The sequence below is a fragment of the Clupea harengus genome, chromosome 7, assembly GCF_900700415.2.
Source record: "Clupea harengus chromosome 7, Ch_v2.0.2, whole genome shotgun sequence".
NCBI lineage: Eukaryota > Metazoa > Chordata > Actinopteri > Clupeiformes > Clupeidae > Clupea > Clupea harengus.
The window spans coordinates 10,982,969-11,004,161 of NC_045158.1; the positions used below are offsets into that span (position 1 = coordinate 10,982,969).

At 44.3% G+C, this 21,193-nt stretch overlaps 1 protein-coding gene across 5 annotated transcripts; it reads left to right on the top strand.

Annotated features, from left to right (window-relative positions):
* The first annotated feature begins 284 nt into the window (after positions 1-284).
* git2a (G protein-coupled receptor kinase interacting ArfGAP 2a) lies at positions 285-21,077 on the top strand. Of its 5 annotated transcripts, none has more exons than XM_031570487.2 (20): positions 285-649; positions 4,102-4,235; positions 5,244-5,356; positions 6,105-6,210; positions 6,333-6,419; positions 6,721-6,851; positions 7,232-7,326; positions 7,969-8,014; positions 8,374-8,379; positions 8,480-8,531; positions 8,665-8,737; positions 9,025-9,122; positions 9,493-9,604; positions 9,736-9,878; positions 10,254-10,403; positions 12,308-12,631; positions 16,049-16,131; positions 16,567-16,758; positions 18,614-18,677; positions 19,051-21,077. In XM_031570487.2, the coding sequence occupies exons 1-20, from the start codon at positions 598-600 to the stop codon at positions 19,261-19,263; spliced, it is 2,274 nt and encodes a 757-aa protein (XP_031426347.1). In that variant the 5' UTR covers positions 285-597; the 3' UTR covers positions 19,264-21,077. The 5 variants fall into 5 exon arrangements, with proteins under 5 accessions (XP_031426347.1, XP_031426348.1, XP_031426351.1 ...); XM_031570489.2 differs by lacking the exon at positions 285-649 and adding an exon at positions 2,866-3,257; XM_031570488.2 differs by lacking the exon at positions 8,374-8,379 and having other exon boundaries at positions 287-649.
* Positions 21,078-21,193: the final 116 nt, after the last annotated feature.

Here is a 21,193-nt window from a genome sequence, read left to right on the forward strand (position 1 = left end):
AATCTGTAGGTGTCATCTGATTTTGATCATTTAATTAAAAACACAAGTAATGTTGCTTTAAAAGGAGACATTCCAAACAGCTGTGAGGGAAATAATCTGCATTTCCTCTCATCGCCGGTTTCCCACGTTTAATGAAGACTAATTAGTAGGAGAGTAAAGGACTAAAGATTGAATAAATCACATACAGAATACAATGCATTCGACCATTTTTAACTGGCCTTTCTAATTTTCATGGTTTCTGACATTTTAACGAAAGATGTCATGTAATTCTTAAATAATGACTGAATGCTCTATACATCCTAACCCCAAGTAGCTAGCTGGCTCCCTTGCTGTTCCCGTCCTGCACTGCAGCTGTCAGCTAGTTAGCTGGTTGCACTTCTCATTTGCTCAGTCTGTCCTGAGCTAGCCCCTTTGGGTCAGTGGGCCCCTTCATCAGGCTGATACATGAACAACTTGAAAAGGGAAGAGGAATACACTTGTAATTTTCTTGTATCTTCGAGTGACCATATGACTTTAAAAGAAAATACCCAAACCCCTGACCTTTGGGATTTATTGGCGCTAACGGTAGTTCTTTAGCTAGCATTTTACGCGAAAAGGATGTCGAAACGACTACGAAACAGTGAAGTCTGCGCCGATTGCAGCGTTTCTGGTAAGGATAAAATATCCAGCGTGTCCACTTTGTCCATCATGAAAGTATTATATTCTACGCAAGCAGGAAAAGTATGTACACCCAGAATGTTTCGCGAATATGATGCATCTCGCTATCTGAAACCTTACTTAGAAGAATAGCTAACTGGAGGCAGCTAATCTAACCTAACGTCAGCATTTCCTTTGCAGCCCCAGCTATAGGAAGGAGGACGTGATGATGACAATAAGATGAATAAGCCTATAAATATAGAACAATTGAGATATGTTCCCTTACGCGTGGCTCGTGCTAGAGAATCTGGGAGGATTTACGATATAGACGTTGAACACATCAAAGTTGTGTGTGGTCACGTTGATTTGAATATAACTATACAGTCTTAGCTGGCTGTGCACCCCAGCTAGGTGTACGGTCAAATATTTTAACTTGTCAGCCGGTATTATGTGTTATATGAACTATATTACATATGTGCCTTGTTGTTTGTGTTTTGAAAAGGGTTGCTATACATTGCTTGTTCGTGACAATGGTTTATTTTATGGCATGAAAGACCGTTTACGTTAGAGCGTTTGATAGTGTTCAGCAGTAGTGAAGGCGCTGCCATTCAATGCACTCTTCCTCATTGTGCTGTTCGGTTTTGTATCAGTTTATATTTCTTTGTCCACGCTTTGAACCCAGCCTAATGGGATAACTTTAGACCCAATTACTTCTAGCCGACGTTACGTTTTATTTTATTGATTTCAGCTGCCATGTCTCACAATATATGACATGCAGTGGTTATTTGTATAGTGTATAATGTATTTTCCCTCTGTATGGTAAGGTTATTGGTAAAGGTAATTCGACACGGACAATTGAAACGTGACAACATCGCCAAGCTCGTCAGGACACAGGTTTTTGTGATGCTGTTTGGCGTCAGTCCTTTTCCCCTGCTGTCAAGGGAGCCCCTCAATCAGTCACGCCTCAGACACCAGCTGGCCCAGGCTGCCCCTGCAAGACAGTTGTTGTTGGGATGGGAATATTTTTAGTGTTTTTTTGTCTCAGGGTTTTATTTTAGCCTGCCACGGCACTTGTTCAGTTGTGAGAGAGGGCCTGTCAGCAGCCCTTACTCCTGGTGAGTAGAGGCAGTGACCCACACCAGGTGTTCTGCTTTGGCCCACGGCCTGCGCAGCTGTTCCGCGACTGTTCATCTATCGCCCCCAAATATTATCGCTCTGTCAGCCTGCCTCCCTAAAAGGTGTCTACTCAACTATATCAACATATCTGATTGCAGGCGGTTTTCTTGTCCATAGTAAAATGGGCCCCTCAGTGTTCTTTCAAGGCCACTGTCGGTTTGGCCTGTTTGTCTGTCCAGCCTACCTCGTTTCTGTGTCATTTCAAAATAATATGAATGAATCATTTTTTATATAACATTATGATTTTACTGCAGGCAAGAGGAATCTCTTTCTCTGATCTCTCAGAGTGTGGCGTTTTCATTTGGTATGCTTGGGTTAAAGGATATGTGTAAGATATATTGAAGATTTGTTGGACATCATCAAAAACATGATACTGCACAAAAATATGATGCCTGATTTTGCCAAAGGTCAAGCCCATCATGAAAAATGTCATTTGGAAAGGAAGTGAAGCCCAACAGTATGCCTTTGGTCAGAAGGGGAACTCAGATAACGCTGCAGAAGAGATGGCAGATCATATACTTGGAAAGCACCAGCAGAGAGAGCTTTTGATAGCTGGAGACAGTTAGAACTTGTTTATTAAGACAACCAGGTTGTCGGTCATTAGCACAGGTCAGGCTGGACTGCATTAAGACAGGGGTGGCCTGAGTAATCGGCCTGTCTAAGCCAGTAACTGGGCATGAAGTGGAGGACTGGGGCAGCCAGGGATGTCCACTAATCACTTAATGGTCAGTCTACTTCTAGAGTATCTCATGTACAGCTTTGCCTCCTTGACCCTGTCACTCACTCACCTACCCACCTCCTTACTTATCCCTTTAACTCCTTAACTACTTACCTACGTGAGCCAGATAAAGGAATTTCTTTATATCTGAAAAACATTTCCTTTTGGTTTGAGATGGTTGTTTTTGTTGTTGACTGTAATGTGTGCACACATGCATAAGCAAACCCCCATGCACATGTTCACTCTGACCCCCTTTCACACCCAAATGCACAGGCACACACACACACACACACACACACACATGCGTGTGTCGCCGGGCTCTAGGCGCACACGTCTGCTCTCTGTTCCGCTTGCCTGCTGCCTTTGAAGCTCGGCAGCTCTCCTCGTAGACGTGTGCCTTCACACCTTGCCTGCTTGTAATTATCCTTCCTTGTATTATGTGGCTTACCCCCTCTTAAAAACAACTGATGTCTTGTGTGACGTCCTGAGCCCTGTACTAGTTCCATTGCCTTTTCCTCACTATGACCTACAGTGTAACCATCACCATGTGCTGTGGTGTGATGTCGGTTTTTTCCCCGCTAATGACAAAGCTCTTACCCTGCTTGGCTAAAAAAACGAACAAAAAAAACAGACGAGATTTTTTGAGGCCGCCACAGAAGGAAGTAGAAAGTCTGCACATCCTCTTTTCAGTTAGGGTGAGAAGTTGGAGCTGATCTGTTGAGCAATGGTGAGTCTGCACCATTTTCCCCGTTGTTGGCACAGTATATTGTCACCAGTATTTTTTGCAGTATTAATGACAAGTTGTCTGGCATGTACTTTAGAATCCCACTTTATTCTGACAAAGGTGAAGAGCATAAATTAAGCTTCAAATGAAACCACTTTCACCGGTGTTTGCAACTGAGGCCGTTTCACTGTTTGCTCAAAGCATGATGTGAAGGCGCCCCTGTCTTTAGAGAATAGTATCTACTATTATTTAGACTTCCACTGTCTTTCATTCTTTGCTAAATCTGTCATTACAGTAGATTTGTGCAGGTGGAATTACTCACATATAACATTATTCATATAGGCTACAGCTGTGATGTAAGATCTAGGGGAACAAGATGAGGACCTTTTTAAGATGCCTTTCCTTTCAATAGTCTGGAAAACATACTGAAACTAGTTATTTTCCTCCACACTGCAGGACATTTGGAGGCCTATCCTCTCTATCTATTTTCTCTGAGTCAAAAAGGTTGATGTAATGCTATAGAATGTAGAAAGAGTCGTTTTGAGATATTTCAGAGATATTTAATGTGATGCCAGAGGCTGTTGAGTGAAACTAGGGATGCTTACATGCCCCATCTCTTGGTGCTCTGACAGTCATTATTCCCTCTCCCCGTATGTTGAGACAGTTCTCTAAGGATCAGTTTGGGAGGTATTGATTGGGCAAAAGCATTGTTTACATTGGCGTGTAGGACATCTGCCCATCACTAGAGGATGTAGTACATATTGGTTTGTAAGAGGCAGTGTTAACGGCAAGGCCCTGAGAATCCATACTGATTTGTTTGTTTGTTTGTTTGTTTGTTTGTCTGTAGATCCCCGCTGGGCTTCAGTAAACAGAGGGGTGTTAATATGTGATGAATGCTGCAGTGTTCACCGGAGCCTGGGGAGGCACAGTTCACAAGTCAGACACCTGACACACACGCCGTGGCCTCCTACTCAGTTACAGGTAAGACACACACACACACACACACACACACACACACACACACACACACACACACACACACACATCTGTCTCAATGGTAAGGATCCAACTCATGTGCAGGTGAGACATGCATCTGCACTTATGCACGCACACAGGCATTCCCGTTATAGTTTATGCACACTCAATCACACCCACAGATAAGTCCTGGCCTCTCACTTTGGTATATGTGATGCACTCACACGCAAACTCAGCATATATGCAACTCAGTTCCACGTCTTACTCCACTCCCCTCTCTGTCTGAGCATCCTGTCGGGTAAGGGCCGGCCTTGTTCAGCTTCCTCTGTTTGCCAAAAGAAGCAGTGAGCTAATGTTCCTGGCATGGGCCGAGGCACTCAACAGTTAAAACATTGTTTTATGAATCTGAGATATAACTTTCCATTGTGACTTTTTTAATTTTAATTTTTTTTTATCCTTTCATTAAACCCTATGCTGCCATTTGAGTACGTCCCTGTATTTGTGGCTAACCAGGCATCCAGTAACATAATAAGCTCTATTTAAGAGCCTCCCCCTCAAGCTAGACATCAAGAGCACAAATGTGGCAAACAAATTCACATTTTTTTAATTCAAGTTGACCTCTTAATAAAGAGAGTGAGTATCTCATGAATGATGAAAGATGAATGAGGAGCGAGGACAATGATTTGCTACAAGGAATAATTCTCAAACCAGTTTTGTAGAGCCAGCGAGCCTGGGTTTTAAGACAGAGCCAACCATTTACAGGAGGACCACTGACAATCATGTTGGGAGAGAACAATAGTGCTGTAAAGTGGCGTCTTTTGTGAATTTCAGTACAAGATTTTTCAGAATTTACATTCTTTATTGCTTTTGCTCACTGTCACCGGTACTAACATGTCCTGTATCATTGTGTACACGGATTTGTTTCAAACACCAACAACACTTTTCTTTGGTTTTCTTTTGCCAAGAAAATGGCAGTGTTTAGAGATCCTCATGGGCTAACCTGTCTGATTTCAGATGGTGCAGACACTCTACAACAATGGGGCCAACTCCATCTGGGAGCACACCCTGCTGGACCCAGCCTCCATCATGAGCGGGAAGAGGAAGGCCAACCCGCAGGACAAAGTCCAGTAAGAGTCTTACTCTTCATTCAGTCCTACCCTGGGGTGCATTTTCCGAAAGCCTTGTTGAACAACTGCCGATGTTAAATGAGAGAGAGACCATCATTTCGAACCCTCTCTCTCCACAGATACCACAGTGGTTGCTCAGCGACCCTTTCGGGAAACGTAGTCCTGAATGTGCTGTTAGTCTATCCTCAAGGATCAGGGAGAAAGCTTACAATCCCCCAAAATGTACTTTCAGTCATTTAGGTGGTGCTGTCATACAAACCAATATTAACTACAGTGAAGGCATGCCGGTTTTTCATGAGTTCTCTGTGAACGTATGGCCTGTGGCAATGGTTTACCCGCTGAACTGTAAGCGTTCCAAAAGGCTTCTTAAAGGAACTAGTTCATGACCAGTGGTGAGAGAAAATTGGGCCGGGCAATGAATCTGAGTGTGCTTGTGTTCTAGCTGGGAAGAAGACTGATGTTTTTTATCGCTTGATATGACACTGTCAAGGTTCATCACCAAGGTCTTAAGCTTGAACCTTAATATAGTATTTGAGATATGCACTTACTTAAATACATGAGCAGAAAAATCATTTTAAACAAAGGAAGAATGGATAACAGTGAGCAAATAAACTAGATGGCAAAACACTGGTCTGATGAAAACTAAGGATTTGACATTCATAATGACTCAAACTGAAGGGTAAAGGCTTTGTTATTGCACCCCATTTGTCCATGTAATCATCGTAGTTGTGCTCTGTTCTCCCCGAAGCCCGAACAAGGCAGAGTTCATCAAGGCTAAATATCAGATGTTGGCCTTCGTCCATCGGATGCCCTGTAGAGATGAAGACAGCTGCACAGCTAAGGACTTGAGCAAGGTGACAGAGACGAGCAACTGCAATGTGTCTCCATCTTTTATTCCAGTTGACCTTGTATTGTTCTGAGACATTTGCAGTAGGACAGATAAATAAATCAATCCTTTTTTCTTTTTTTTTCTCAGCAACTGCACTCGAGTGTGCGCACTGGCAATCTGGAGACCTGCCTACGGTTGCTGTCACTGGGAGCTCAGGCCAACTTCTTCCACCCGGTAAAAATCCCCTTCATTCTCATCCAAACCCAGACAGATCGCTCCGGGATGGGGCTTGAGCAGACATTTTGTAGCTGGGGTCAGGAGAGGAGGCTCTCTAATTCAGGCCGCTTCATGTGGAATGGAAAGCTCTGCTCTCCTCCGCACTTGATTTTGAATGCTCTTAGAAGGGCATGCAATGTAGTGGATGTAGAGCAATTTTTTGGGGGTATTGTGTATCCGCACAATCAAATATTGATTTGTCTGCAAGCGGGGAAGCTCACCATGTTCATGAATGTTGCATCCGCTTTCACGCCGACAGGAGAAAGGCAACACGCCACTGCATGTGGCGGCCAAAGCCGGGCAGTTGTCTCAGGGCGAGTTGCTCACCGTGTACGGGGCTGACCCGGGCGCGCCCGACACCAACGGCTACACGCCCATCGACTATGCAAGGTACTGACCACACAGACTGGGTGTGATGGATGGATGCTACATTCATTAGTGTGAAGGTGTCAAGAGACACAAGACGTACCATGGCACGATTCATGTATCCTGAAATGTCCGTTAAATGTAATAGTTTTTCAATTTCCTGCTGACTGTTGGAAACTTAACAAGATGCATGCATTTATCATGTCCAAATTCCTATGCTGTATGTCTCCCGGGTGGACACCTTCAGTGTCAATGAATGTAAAAAAAAAGCGGCATCTGTCCTACTTCCTTTGGAAAGCACAAATTATGATTATGCACATGGATGATGACTTCATTAAATAGGATATCGTAAAAACACAACAACTTTGAACACCATTGAAAGACACCTCTTTTTCCTGCTCCAGGCAAGCTGGACACCATGACCTAGCAGACCGATTAGTGGAGATCCAGTATGAGCTCACAGACAGACTGGCCTTCTACTTATGTGGCAGGAAGCCAGGTGAGTCACACCCCGGTTCACTGTCTCATCACACAGAGGGATTCTGTTGTGTCATGCATGTTTGAACTTACTAAAGCGGCATGTTATGACTTTTCCATTGCTCACGTCATATCACACCTAGTGTAGGTAACTTGCAAACCGCAGTAATGCCCCTTTAATATGTATGGGAAACGATCTCCGTTGTCTTCAAAGGCATGTTTGAGTGATAAACTATAACTGTAAAAATGAGGATTTTTCCCACCCATTCTCTCAGATGTAAGTATCATGAAAATGGCTATTTGACCACATGTGCAATTTGACTGTGTGTGGGTGAAATGCATTTTGTTGAACTTTATCAGCTGTTTTTAGTCTTTATGCATGTTTCACCTACCTCAGAGATATTCTTTAGAGGAAATTTCTGTACTTCAGCTTTTATTTTGATAGTTAATCCATAATATTATCCTGGGTGTGTGTGTGTGTGTGTGCGCGCGCACGCACGCACATACTAGCTTGTTTTCCTGTACATAGTAAAGCTTTTGAAATACTTGGACATTTAATATGGTTTTTAAAACCTCAATAGAACAATCTGTATAGCCCTCAGTGGCATGTACAGTCTGTTTGGGTGATGATATCAATGAAAACATGAGCCCCCTCCCCCTACAGATCACAAGAATGGCGAACACTTCATTATACCTCAACTGGCCGACAGGTAAGGGTTTTTAAAATAAAAGAAATAAAAAACATACGCTTTTGACCCGTCACCCATCACCATCTGTGTGTGTAGAGTTTGCTTAGAAGCAGGTGGCACTGAAATATTTTTTTTAAAAAGAGAGGGGGAAAACATTTTTCTGCAGAGATAGTTCCTGTTAGGGCATGGTTTTAGGCCTAAGGCCATCTGCCTCTCTCTGCACAGCACTGGTCCGTAACACCTGTTGTAACTGAGCTCTTATACACTGAAAGTACACTTTTCAAGGCGAATGTGGCCAGAAAAACGTGTAGTGATAAGATTTGGCCAAGTGATATGGTGTATCTTTCTTTTCACTGCTTGCACTCGATGGGGGGTAAAAGGAACATGTAAGTAAACACAAATGGTCACCATTTAAATATTGCCCTCAGAGTAGAAGAGAATGACCCCCCCCCCCCCCCCCCCCCCCCCTTTGTTCTCTGTTAACAGTAGTGTGGATTTGTCAGAGTTGGCGAAAGCGGCGAAGAAGAAGCTGCAGTCGGTAAGTACAAAATAACATGCAATAACATTTTCTCAGCAACACCAAGCTCCTTTAATGAATGTGTTAGTGGTAACAATCTGTGTTTGTGTGCGTGCGTGTGTGTGTTTGTGTGCACGTGTGTGAATGACCACAGCTCAGTAATCATCTGTTTGAGGAGCTGGCGATGGACGTGTATGACGAAGTGGACAGGCGTGAAACAGATGCCGGTGAGCAATCCACGTCAACAACCCTCACTGGGGCATCTGGTTTGGGTTGCTCTGTGCTGCAGACAAGTTCAATGGTCACATAGTGCTGTACTCGAGCCAAAGTCACTGCTATGTGTCTATGAGACACACTTGGCTCTCCATGGATGAGCTACAAGAACACCTGTCCTCCTCTAGCTGCTATATGTCAACTGAAAGATCAATGCTAAACATATTTAACTGTTTTATGAGCTTGACTGTTTACTGAATTTGTGTGTGTGTGTGTGTGTGTGTGTGTGTTTGTTTGGCAGTTTGGCTCACGACCCAGAACCACAGCACCTTGGTAACGGAGACAACAGTCGTGCCTTTCCTTCCTGTCAACCCAGAGTACTCATCAACGCGAAACCAGGCATGTCTATTTTGAATACGCTACCCTTCTTTTTAACACCCCAGATTTGCACAAGGCCTTCTCTCTTCATGCTGCTCTATGTCACACCGTATTCACAAAGAGCTAAAGGTTTTCACACTGTGCAGCTGGTAAGAACGCTGCTTGCATGAATGTGAAAGCTTTAGTGAGATTATGAAAAGCATGTAAAATCCCCCTGCCTCCTGATGTGTGCACGTTTCGTCACGCTTGAAAGCAGGTGTGTGTGTGTGTGTGTGTGTGTGTGTGTGTGTGTATGTGTGTATGCATGTATGCATGTATGTATACTTTTAAAGTTATTACAAATCAGTGATATAACCACAGATTTTTTTTTTTTTTTTTTTTTTTAATGCAGGGACGGCAGAAACTCGCCCGGTTCAACGCGCACGAATTTGCTACTCTCGTCATCGACATACTGAGCGATGCCAAGCGCAGGCAACTGGGAAAATCTGTCACAAGCCCAAGAGGTACAGGAGATACGCTACACCTAGGCCAAACATTTCAGTGATGGAACAGAAACATACACCCCCCCCACCCAAACAATGTTCTCTCATCCTCATCTCCTAATATAAAACTCTCCGTTTGTCTGCTCTTGAAGTCGATAATGTCGAACTCATCCTGAAGAGTGTGAGCAGTTGTCCGGTGGACGACCGGCAGGATAACGACCAGCCAGACTACGACAGCGTGGCCTCTGATGAGGACCTGGATCTAGAGCCATCGGGGAAGAACGATCGGGCTAAGGTGACCTTTGACCCTCTGTGAGGTCAGATGGCAGATGGCTGTCTCCGAGGCTTGCTGCTTATCAGCCAGAGATGGAGACCACATTCAAAACAATGAGCAAATAGCCACAATATGTCCTTCGTATAACAAATGGACATAACTCACTGTGAATGCCACAATGTCTACATTGAGGATTTTGCAGTGAGAAAATTTGTTAAATTTGGCTGAGGTTCTACAGGAAATTTCTTTTCTGTTATTTGGTTGTACAGGTATGCCCTGAACCCTCAAACCCCAATTCTTTAAACAGCACTAGTTTGTTTTCATGTTTGCACTGAGCTCAGGGTCTTCAGAAACTCACCACTCCCCCCATCGCCTGCTTGCCATCCCCCTCCACAGAGTCTGGACTCTGACCTGTCGGACAGCCCTGTGTCCGTACAGGAGTTCCAGGATGTGAAGAGCGCGCTGGCCGCCTCCGAGGCCAAGATCCAGCAGCTGATGAAGGTCAACAGCAACCTGAGCGACGAGCTGCGCCACATGCAGAAAAAGGTACCAGCCGAGCCCAAGTGACACCTCAATCCCCACCACCTCCTCCTCCTACTCCTCCTCCTCTTCCTCTCCCCTCCACACCCTCCAAGCACCCCCTCATCCTCCAGCCCGACCCCCTCCCCACCCATACACACACACACTGTGGAGGGGTGTCAGCATATCACCCCCACCCTCCCAGGTCTTGTCCAATCTTGTCAGCAAGAACTGCACCTCATGTTGCTGCACTAATGAGCTATTTTTAAGTTTGTTTAGGTTTTGGTTTTGTGTTTTTGTTTGCCCATGGGAGAAACCTGAGATGTTATTTACCACTCATTCAAGCTGTGTCCTCTGGCCCCGGACTTAACCAGCATGCCCCTCTAACAACGTAAAACCCATCGGCTTGTGTAACTGTGCTGCATATACCGACCAGTAACGTTGACTCTCAGCAACGGCCCATCAACATTGCTCCCTGTTTGTACATTGTGTCATGAAATGTTTATGTGACCTCATGATCACGGTTTCTTGGCTAACGCATTCAAAAGAAGAAAAAAAAAACAGCAGCTTTTCTCCCACCTCGTGTTGGTCATTCTAACATCCAACCCTGCCATTTTTGTGAAAGTGTTAGTCAAGGTGGTGTAATGAATGTATAAACTACACTGGGTAAAAATCCCTAAACCTGCCAGATAACACAGCTTTTTACTGTTATTCCATTTTTTTTTTTTTTTTTTTAATACATGCCATCAAAATGTAAGAGGTGTAGGCATGTCCTTGAAGTTTGGCTAAAGACTTTTGAGAAATGCCACTGGCTGAATTGTACACTTTCATTTCAGGTACTTTTTGTGTATAGCATGTTGTTGTTGCTATTGTGTTTTTTTATTTTGGGTGGAACTAGCAAGGTTGTCATGATGCATGTCTTAGAATTGGTCGGCATTTCATTGGTTCATTGCAGCATTTCAAAAAAATGTTGACCTCACCCACAGAGGAAGAAAAGCTCCTGGTTTATAGCTAGAGTACAGTATAAATTTAAAAAAGCCCGTAGAGCATGAGGGCTGGTACTGAATACCAGTGTTAAAGCACTTCAAAGTAAAGTGTCTTAGGAGAGACACTGCAAAGCACACATATGTCTGATGTTTGCCCAGATTTTGCTTGTCTCACAATGTGTGCTAACAGGTTTGACAGTGTATGATAACCACTGGCAGGCCCGAGACCATCTAAACATTGCCTGCTATTTTCTGTTGTATTGAATGTAAACCTTTGGAATATGGCAGTTATTTTATAGCACTGTAATGTTATATAACCCATGTTATTTTGCTGTGTGGGCTGGCATAGGTGTGTGCCCGTTGGAACAGGATGTATTTGGCCTCCATTAGTTATTTACAGTAGTCTATATGACCTCTAGGAGCTTCCTCTGGCATCTTCATGCTTCTCTTGCTGTCACTGCCTGTTCACTACTGATCTGCATGACTGTCTTGGCCGTTGAATGTGAGAAGTTTGGCTTGCAGCTTGAACTAGTTTGTTGCGCTCATTCATTTTTGTTTTGATCACCTCCGTTGGGTAGCATGTCCAGTTAACCCCTCCAGTATAACACCTAATTGGAAGTCTTCTAAGTCGGTATTGGGTTTGTACAGTACAATGCCAAACATCGTATGAGATGGTTGAGGTTCATATTCACATTTTCAAGACTGCAAGTGTGAAGTGCTGATCAATCTCCTTGTGAAACCCCTTGGCTGTAGGAGATGGAAAGGCTATAGATAACTAGGGTAAAACAAAATCATTTGACGTAGTGATCTAGAAATGGGGACTGGCTACAGGACAGCGCCCGGGTTGTTGGGGTGTGTGAGTGTGTACGTGTGCGTGTGCGTGTGGTGTGTTCTGTGGGCCATGTGACGCTCCTCTCTCTCTCTCGCTGCCCTGTCTCTCTCCAGCTTCAGTCTCTGCAGTGCGAGAACTCCTCTCTCAGGCGCCAGGGCCCCGTCCACTCCTATCAGGCCCCGGGCGGGCCCGACTACCCCTCCTCCTCCTCCTGCCTTCCTCATCCCCCCTCCTCCTTCTTCTCCTCTTCCTCCTCCTCCTGCACCACCGCCACTTCTTCCTCTTCCTCCTCTGCCCTGAAACACCGTCCGTCCGTGCGCGGCAGCCGGCCCATGTCTATGTACGAGACAGGCTCCGGTCTGAAGCCTTACCTCCCCCGGGGGGAAACCCCCTACCCCGAGGACCTCCTCCCCACCCTGCAGCACTTCCCTCCTCATGTAAGTAAAGCTCTCTCCTGCTACCGGCCCTCTGTTCCTCTGTGTCTGTGTCTGTGTCTGTGTGTGTGTGTGTGTGTGTCTGTGTCTGTGTCTGTGTCTGTGTCTGTGTCTGTGTCTGTGTCTGTCTGTCTGTCTGTCTGTCTGTGTGCGTCTATACAGTGCTCTTCTTTTCATGTCAGCTTTCAGCTCTCTCTGCTTTTCCTACGATGACAGTGTTTTTGGTAGCTTTTCATTCATTTTGGGCATTCTAATTTAGCTTTTTTTTTTTACCCCCCAATCTGGTTAGTTGCCTATGTGGTTTGGTCTCTCCATTAATATTTGCATTAGCCTATACTAGTGGAACACCAGGCTAGGCCACACAGCAAGTATTGCATCAAAAGTCTTGCAGTATGACTGGACTGTCATTAAAAAAAAAACATTGACATCCATAACCATGTTGTATAGCTCTGTCTGTTCGCTATTGCTGTCAGTTCTGTCCAACTGAGATCACCTGTAATATTTCTTTGCACCGTTTATGTGAGACAGTGGTGTTCAAGTGTGATAACAGGTTAAGACATGTGGAATGACACATTAAAGATGTTTTTGCTTGAAAAGACCATTGTTTTAGTGAATACTTTTGTCATAGTTTTAAAGTTTTCAATTTCACTGATAACACCTGTGGCTAGAAGGTAAATATGATCTTCATCTAGTCATCCTGGATTCATTTTGGAATGCTGCAACACCTGAGGCGGGTTTGGTTACAGCAAGAAAAGGAAAAAAAAAACAAGAAGAATTTGGGGGAAGAATGTGTTGCCTGAGGGATTGTTCTCTATCTCTCTCTATTAACCTGTAACTGCATGTTCACCCTTCTCTTTGCCTTTTAGTTTTACATTCTTTCTTTTTTTTTTTTTTTTTTCTCCTCCCTTTACCCATTCCCTCTGTCAGTTTGTGTGTGTGTGTGTGTGTGTGTGTGTGTGTGTGTGTGTGTGTGTGTGTGTGTGTGTTTTCGAGTAAATCACTGTAACCCCTCTGTAGATCGTCAGGGGCACGTTTGTGGCCTCCTCCTCCTCTCTCCCTCCCTTCTTCCTTTCTCTCCACCCTGCTCTGGGCGCAGGACGAGGTCATGCGAAGGGTTAAGTACTCGCCCTGCTCTATGCCTGGTGGGATTGCGACGAACGAGAACACCACATGCGCTACTTTCACCTCCTCTCTCTTTTCTTTTTCTCTCTTTTTTGTTCTTTTCATCCCTCCCTTTCGCTGCTTACGGTCTTCCCTCCATCATCTCAGTGTGTTCCCTTCTACCCACTGCATGACTTATACAGGCTGTCTCAGCTGCCATCAACACCAACGCCCCCCCCCCCCCATCATCCTCCTCAAGATCTCATCCACTCTCAGACAGTTGCAGTGTGTGTGGTCCCTTTGACACTACTGCCGTCTGGGCCCATTCTGCACTGGCCTGCTCTGCCCCGAAGCACTGTGGATGGATCGCTGCACTGCATGCTCTGAAGCTCGTTGGGCAAACCGGATAGACTACCACTGAGCGTCCATAAGGAATGTTCTGGAACAGTGTGAGGTTATTTTATTAAAGCAGATCCCTTGTGTAAAGGGCATGCAGTGACTGGCAGTTATTTTTGGCGGTAGCCTATGTACTGCAGGGATGGGCAGAGTTCAGCTGATGCAGCGAGACACCTGAGTCTCTGAATCGGCTCAGGTGTGCTGGGATCAGGTCAGTGAATCCATGCACAGAGCCAAGGGGCACGATTTTAAGCACACCAGCAGACAATGAATGAAATGTGCAGAAAAGTCCACATATTTCGCTGTGTAATATTTGAAGAAATATGGCAGGTTTTAGTTCAATTTAAAGTCTTCACCTACACACACTGTGTCAACACACATCTTTTTAAAATAATGGCACTCCAGCTTGCTCCTATGAGAATGCGCGAGTGAGTGAGTGAATGAGTGGTTGGGGTGTGTCGAATATGTAGCATGATTGGATGAGAGACTGCAAGTAATGATTGGTTTAATTGTCTGGGTTATGTGCTATGATTGGATGGTGTGTGAAGGGAATGTGCAGTACTGTCCATGTTTCCCCGCCTCCTCCCCTCAGCTGTCCTGAAAGAATGCAGCGCGCCCTGGGTCGGCTGCTTTGGCACATTTGGGCTTGGATCCACTCTGGTTTCGTGTCATGTCATGTCACACCCACACCCAGCCTCACCCCCATCCCACCACCCCACCTCCCCACTTCCAGGGTCTGTCTGTTCCCACTGCTCTGGAATTCACAAGTGGTCTGTTATTAAATCAGACACAGCAGGTGCTAAGCTAAAAAATACATCACGTCCACCCCCAGAGTAGGTTATCATGGAAACTACCAGAGTGCGCTGTAATGATATGTGACAGGGACACCGTGTGCCACCATATCAACCCTGCTGCTGTGTTCAGTGATTCGTCACTATGGCAAAATCTCCTCCCTTATGATGGGTAATCAGAACCTGCAGGATAGTCTGTTCAAGCAAGTTCTGATGATTCATTAATAGACTAGAGAATTTCAAATATCTTTCATTAATCATTGTCTCGTTAGGGGTACTGTCTATGTACATAAGAGTTTAAATCACTTGGAGAGTTTCACAGGTAAAGAGTGTTACAAGTAAATGTGGTGATCTCACTTTTATGTAATGGTTTACCTCTGTGTAATTTGACTAACCTGACTTATTTGACAGAGGAAGCACAGAACCTTCCTGTTCCAGCCTGTTCAGTCCATGTGTGCTTTCAATTTAGCTATTCATTTATCATCTATAAATGTAGTTATTAAAACCCAGCCAACACACTTTTGTTAGTAATTCTCTGAGCCAAGCAGTCAATTCAGGTATTATTACTTCAGAAACATGGACATCGAGGCAGTGGATGAATAACTTGATAACATCAAGCAGCTGCAGCCTCAACAGAAAACCTGTGAGAGTTTTTCCATTTAACTTCTATCAGAATTCCCCATTCTCTACACCTCACAGTGTGGGCTGCTTTATTAAGTTGCTTCGCAGTATTTAAATGAGAAATCCTCTCCGGGCCATCTGAAACAAAACTTCAAAACCAAATCTTCAAGATATATTTATATATAAGTCTGCTTCACTTGACGACAAGAGATTTACAAATGTTTCAGAGAGCGGAGAGTTTTTCTCTAATTTTTCTTTATTTTAACTTTGCTATTGTTCTGTTGCATTTGCCTCGTACGTCATTATTGCTGGAGAGAAAAAAGGACATGTTCTTCTACTGTATGTGCTTCCTTGCTCTGGTTCTAAAGGGGTTTGTTCCGTGTGGGTATGCTGCTCCACAGGTGGAGGAGCAGTCTGGTTCTCTGCACTTGAGTCTGCATGTTGGGCATGGTCCCGTGGCTGCTTGTTGTGTTACCGTGTGTCCTCTCCCTTTCCTTCCCTACTCCTCTAGACTTCCAAGATGGAGAAGCAGAGCAGTGTCCTGGACGGTGACTATGACAACACGCTCAATGATGCCGATCTGGAGGATAGTGGGTATGACTCTCTCCTCATCTGTGATGTGTCTCACCAGAGAGGGATAGGATCGAACCAGATATTGCAAAAATGATGAACTACAATTAAAGTATGTGCAGGTGAAACGTTTTTTTATTCATATAGACAGCATGAATATTGATAGTCTGACACACAGAGTTTACAGAGTTTTTGGTCTGTTGTCCAAAAAAAAAGAAGTATGCAAGTATGCAACCAGCCTGGGGCTTTCACAAGGTTCAATTAGAGATCTCTTACATCAGACTGAATGTGTACTTACTTAAGTAAAAATAAATTAGCATACAGCAGCATAAATGGTAAGAAGAACCTAATAACAGTTGCCCCTGTTATGAGGTGCACAACGGCATTCGATGCGTTCTTTTCCCAGTTGATTGTTGATGTCTAGTTAATGCCCTCATGTGTTGCTCCTCTTCTCTGCAGGGCTGCTAGGAGGGGCAGGTTGAGGAGCAGTGGCTGGTTGGGAGAGACGGGCTCCATCCCGGAGTTGAACGACCTGGAGGCCGAGTGCGACCCCAGCCTGCCCAGCACCGAGGACGTCATCCGCAAGACGGAGCAGATCACCAAGAACATCCAGGAGCTGCTACGTGCCGCCCAGGAGAACAAGCATGACAGGTGAGCCCAGGCACCCTGCAGGGTCCAAACCCTCTCCGTAAGATTGACCTGTTCGCCATTGCCACCTCAGAGAGAGAATACAGTACTGATTAGAACATCTGCTTCCTGAATTTCTCTTTCTGTTTCTCGTGTTCCTCTTTTTTTCTTTGTCTTTTTTTTTTTGTATCATGTTGACCTTGTGTTTGATGTTTTTTAATGAATTCTGTTCTTTATTTAAGTCTCGCTTCCTCGACTTCCCATAAAGTTATCATTTCGGCATTTCCCTCCTGTTTAAACTTTTATTAAAATTTCTGTTTCATCATTTGTTTCTCTTCTCTCACCACTTCTCTTTATTTGTACACACTTTCACCCATCTCTCTTCCTCCCTTGTGGTCGGGTACGACATGTGTTTCGGTCGGGGAATGTTCCTGCGTGTGCAAAGCAGGCCCTCGGAGCGGGAGTGCGTGCGCGGGCTCAGGCACAGTCTGGGCTGCTTCAGCACACTGGTCCCCTGGGCTGAGAAGGCCCCCTCATCCCCCCTGAGGCCCTTAGGCCTGCAGACCCCCAGCCCTGCCTCCTGGTACTCTGGCCTCTGTCCCTGTCTCCCAGGCACAGTTTCTCCTCCCTCTCCCTCTCTTCCTCTCCTCCTAACACTGTCTTTGGCTTTCTCTCTGTACGGCTAACTCACTAACTCAATCAATCACTCACTCACTCATCCATACTCTCCTCTGCTGTGCTCTGTGTCAGGTGTGGGTTTGAGGGATATTATAACCCAGAGAAATTGATATATTATTATTTATTTTTATTTTTTATTTTTTTAAGATGGCCTCACTTCAGTTCATCTCAAACTGATAAGATGTTTGCATTTGGAGAACATGGAGTTAGTGTATGTAGCCAAAATCAACTTGGTTCAGGAATTGGTGTGAATCCATCGCTCTTGATTCCATGTCTCTCACGCCCAGCCCTGTTTCTTTTATTTTGGTTTGTTTGTCTGTCAATACACGTGTCGGCCTGAGGGGGGGTGGATCGCGAGGCTGCCTCGTGAAGTTAGCGAGCTAATTTTGGTAAAAAGCATGAAAAAACAAATCAACTACAGAAGCTGAATACATCCCAGAGGCATATTTTTTATTTTTGCAAACAGGAAGTCGTAAATGATCTTGCGTGTGGAATATGACCACAGACAGCCCGAAACATCAAAACAACATGTTTTTTTCCCCCCTAACTTTGCCACCTGACAGGGAGTCACACCTTGTGATGCCCCACCATGCTGACCTTCCTCTGCTGTTGTTTCTGTCTCTTTTGTTTTGTTTCTCCTTTAACGCAAACAAATCAGGGAAATCCTCGCTACTTCAAAACTACTCTGACTACAGACTTTAACGCTGTAGGTACTCTCCTGTAGACTAGTGTCTACTAGTGCAGGTGATGTAGGACTGTGTGAAGAAGGTCCAGGTGCGCTGCTTTCTAGCTTCTCCTAGTGGTAGCTATAAAACCTGCTTTGTGCTGGCCGTAGAATCATTGTTTTGTGAGATATAATGCCGAAGTGTCCAAACTGGAAACTAACAACCATCAGGTGTGTCATTTAATGCCTTTCTGCATGCTGTTGACTGAGTAAGTTGCATTGAAAGTGTAAGGGTCTTGCAAAGTTCAGCTCACAGTTACTCGGATATTGTACAATTTGTATTTATCTCATTTTTAAAAAAGAAATCCACGTGATACTTTACAAATGGATGCCTCACATCATGCCCTCTTTGGTTGTTGCCTTTCTGACTTGGGCTTTTGCTCTCCTTAATCTGGTAATGTGTCGGAGGCCATTGTTGCCTGGCGTGATTGTACACCTGTTCTAACCTCGCTTTCTCCTTGATGCCTTCTCTCACAGTTTTGTACCCTGCGCAGAAAGAATTCATGTGGCTGTGAGCGAGATGGCGGCTCTCTTTCCCAAGGCAAGTACATGTTTTTGACCCCGTTTTAAAGTGCATCTCTTCATCTCTTCAGAGGATCTCTTTAGGGAGCATAGTTCCATCCTATGCCCTCCGGGATCCTGTTTGAACTCAACACAACTGTCATCTTTGTCTGCATGTCTCTCCTCCAACTCTAGCCAGTTTCAAATCTCGACTCAAAACCCAGCTGTTCTCAGAGGCTTTTTGTTCTCGTAAGACACTCCCAACCCCTCTGCTCTTTTAACTGTTTTGATGCACCTCACTTTCTTTTTTAATTTTTTTTTTTTTTATCTGTCCATTTGTAACGGACTTTTGAATTACCAATGTGTATGATTTGTGCTATATGAATAAACTTGCCTTGCCCCGTCTCCCTCAGAAGCCGCGCTCGGAGATGGTGCGAATCGCCCTGCGTCTGCTGACCTCCAGCGCCCAGCGGCTGCAGAGCGAGTGCCGGAAGGCGGTGCCGGCCGAGGGCGGACCGAGTCCCGATATGCAGCTGGTGACTCAACAGGTCATCCAGTGCGCCTACGACATCGCCAAGGCTGCCAAACAACTCGTGACCATCACAACCAAAGAGAACAGCAACTGAAGCCCACCCCCCCCCCCACTCCCAACCAAATTCCCTTCCATTGGCAGCGTCGGACCACACCCCTCTCCCGCTTCAGCTGTGAGGCGTAGCCAGCACCTTATACTCCCTGCCCCCAAGACTCCATCTCTGCCCCCAGTGGATTATCTCTGTTCATCATGTCTGCTTGTTTGTTTTTTTACAAATATAATATCCTTGTTTTGTATTTTCTATTACTATTTGAAGCATACGCATGATGCTATTGGCTTTTTTTTTTTACTTTGAAATATTGTGAATATAATATATTATTGTATAGGAAGACAATTCCTGGTGGATTCCTTGCCAATAAGCCATAGGACAAGGCTTGCTTTGCCCTTGCAGGGTGCTGAGACTGAGGGATCCTGCTTTGAGGCAGAGTATGTTTTAGAACGGCAATGATACAGTATGTGTGATTAAGTGGGGCAGGTTGCATGGTTGATTCAGAAACAGGTTGGCAACCTTTTCTTATGAAGTATGTTCGCAGAAAGGACACCCAAACCTTTTGCACTAAATGATATAGGCGCTCAGTCTTGCAGTAGGCTATGATGCGATTTCAAGGTAAAGATGAAATTATATATGACTTAGGCCCAAAACTATAGTCAAACAACTAGTGAATGTCCTAACTTAATGAAAACCAGAGGTTTCCCTTATTGAAAGAATGTAGAAATAATGATCTCCACATCGTCACTTAAACACACGTAAACAACACAAAAAAGAAATTCTATTACAGTATCCCTCCCACTGCTAGCTAGAAGCTAGCCTCAGTTTCATGAAGTTTTGATTAATTAATTCTTCTTTAAATTTCACATCATATCCCGATCCCTGACACTTTCCAGGAGTTTTGAAATATCACATAGGAGGCTGCCAGACTGATGCAACTCAAAGCTTATATACCTCATCTACCCCTATGCGCCAGACATCCATATAGCAGTGATTTACATCCCTCTAGTAGTATTTAAAGAATGTAGTTCAGAAGTTATTTAATAATGGTGGTTTCATTGATGTAATAGTAACCTTTTTATCAGGTATGTGAAACGTTATTACTGCCAACCCATGTTCGACTAGCGAATGATGGAAGCCATTTTTCCAACCCCATTTTCCTACAACTTTGCAAAAGCATTCTGAACCTTGTACAAATATAAAGTTCCATTGTAAAGCACTTATTGCAGAGATTAATATATCACATTAAAAGTATACATGCAGGGACTATCTAGCTGTTACTCCTACCAGCAAATACAGTGTGCTTCTACTGAATAGTAGTTTATGTTTGATTTTTATAATTGTATTATTCTTATTATGATTTTTAAAAGATGCCAGCATAAGGCACACTGTTGTACCTGCTAGTACTCTGTCCTGTCCTGCTTGTATGTTGTTCAGTAATAGTGCCTAGGTCATAAAATCCTGATCCATGTTAGTTTAAAGAGTCTTGTGATATTGCAGTGCAAAAGAGAGGCTGGCTTAAGACAGGGATGTCTGGCTTGTGTGTAGTTACATGATTTATTAGCCAAGTTCATTAGTTGCATTTGAATGGTACCACAGGTTGTATATGCAAAGGCTGGAGAATGGACTATCAGGAGACCTGGCCATCCTTGGCAGTAAAAGTTATAAGAATGTCCATGATGGAATGCAGATGGATGAGAGGTAATACATTTTTTACACAGTCTGTCTGAGGTCATTCTATCCTGCCTCTTTTATTCTGGTCTACACAAAGGGATCATTGTCATGTAAATGCAGGTATCTGCAGAACAAACAAGAACACCTGCCTTTTATTTTTCAAATAAACTTAATTTATAACTGTAGTCATGCATCAGGTTGCCGTGTCTTGTTTGACAAAGCATGCCAGATGGTTTGCTCCATTAGTCTAGGTGTATTTTGAGAAAGTAACTGTAGATCATGTATAGTCTATACATCAAGA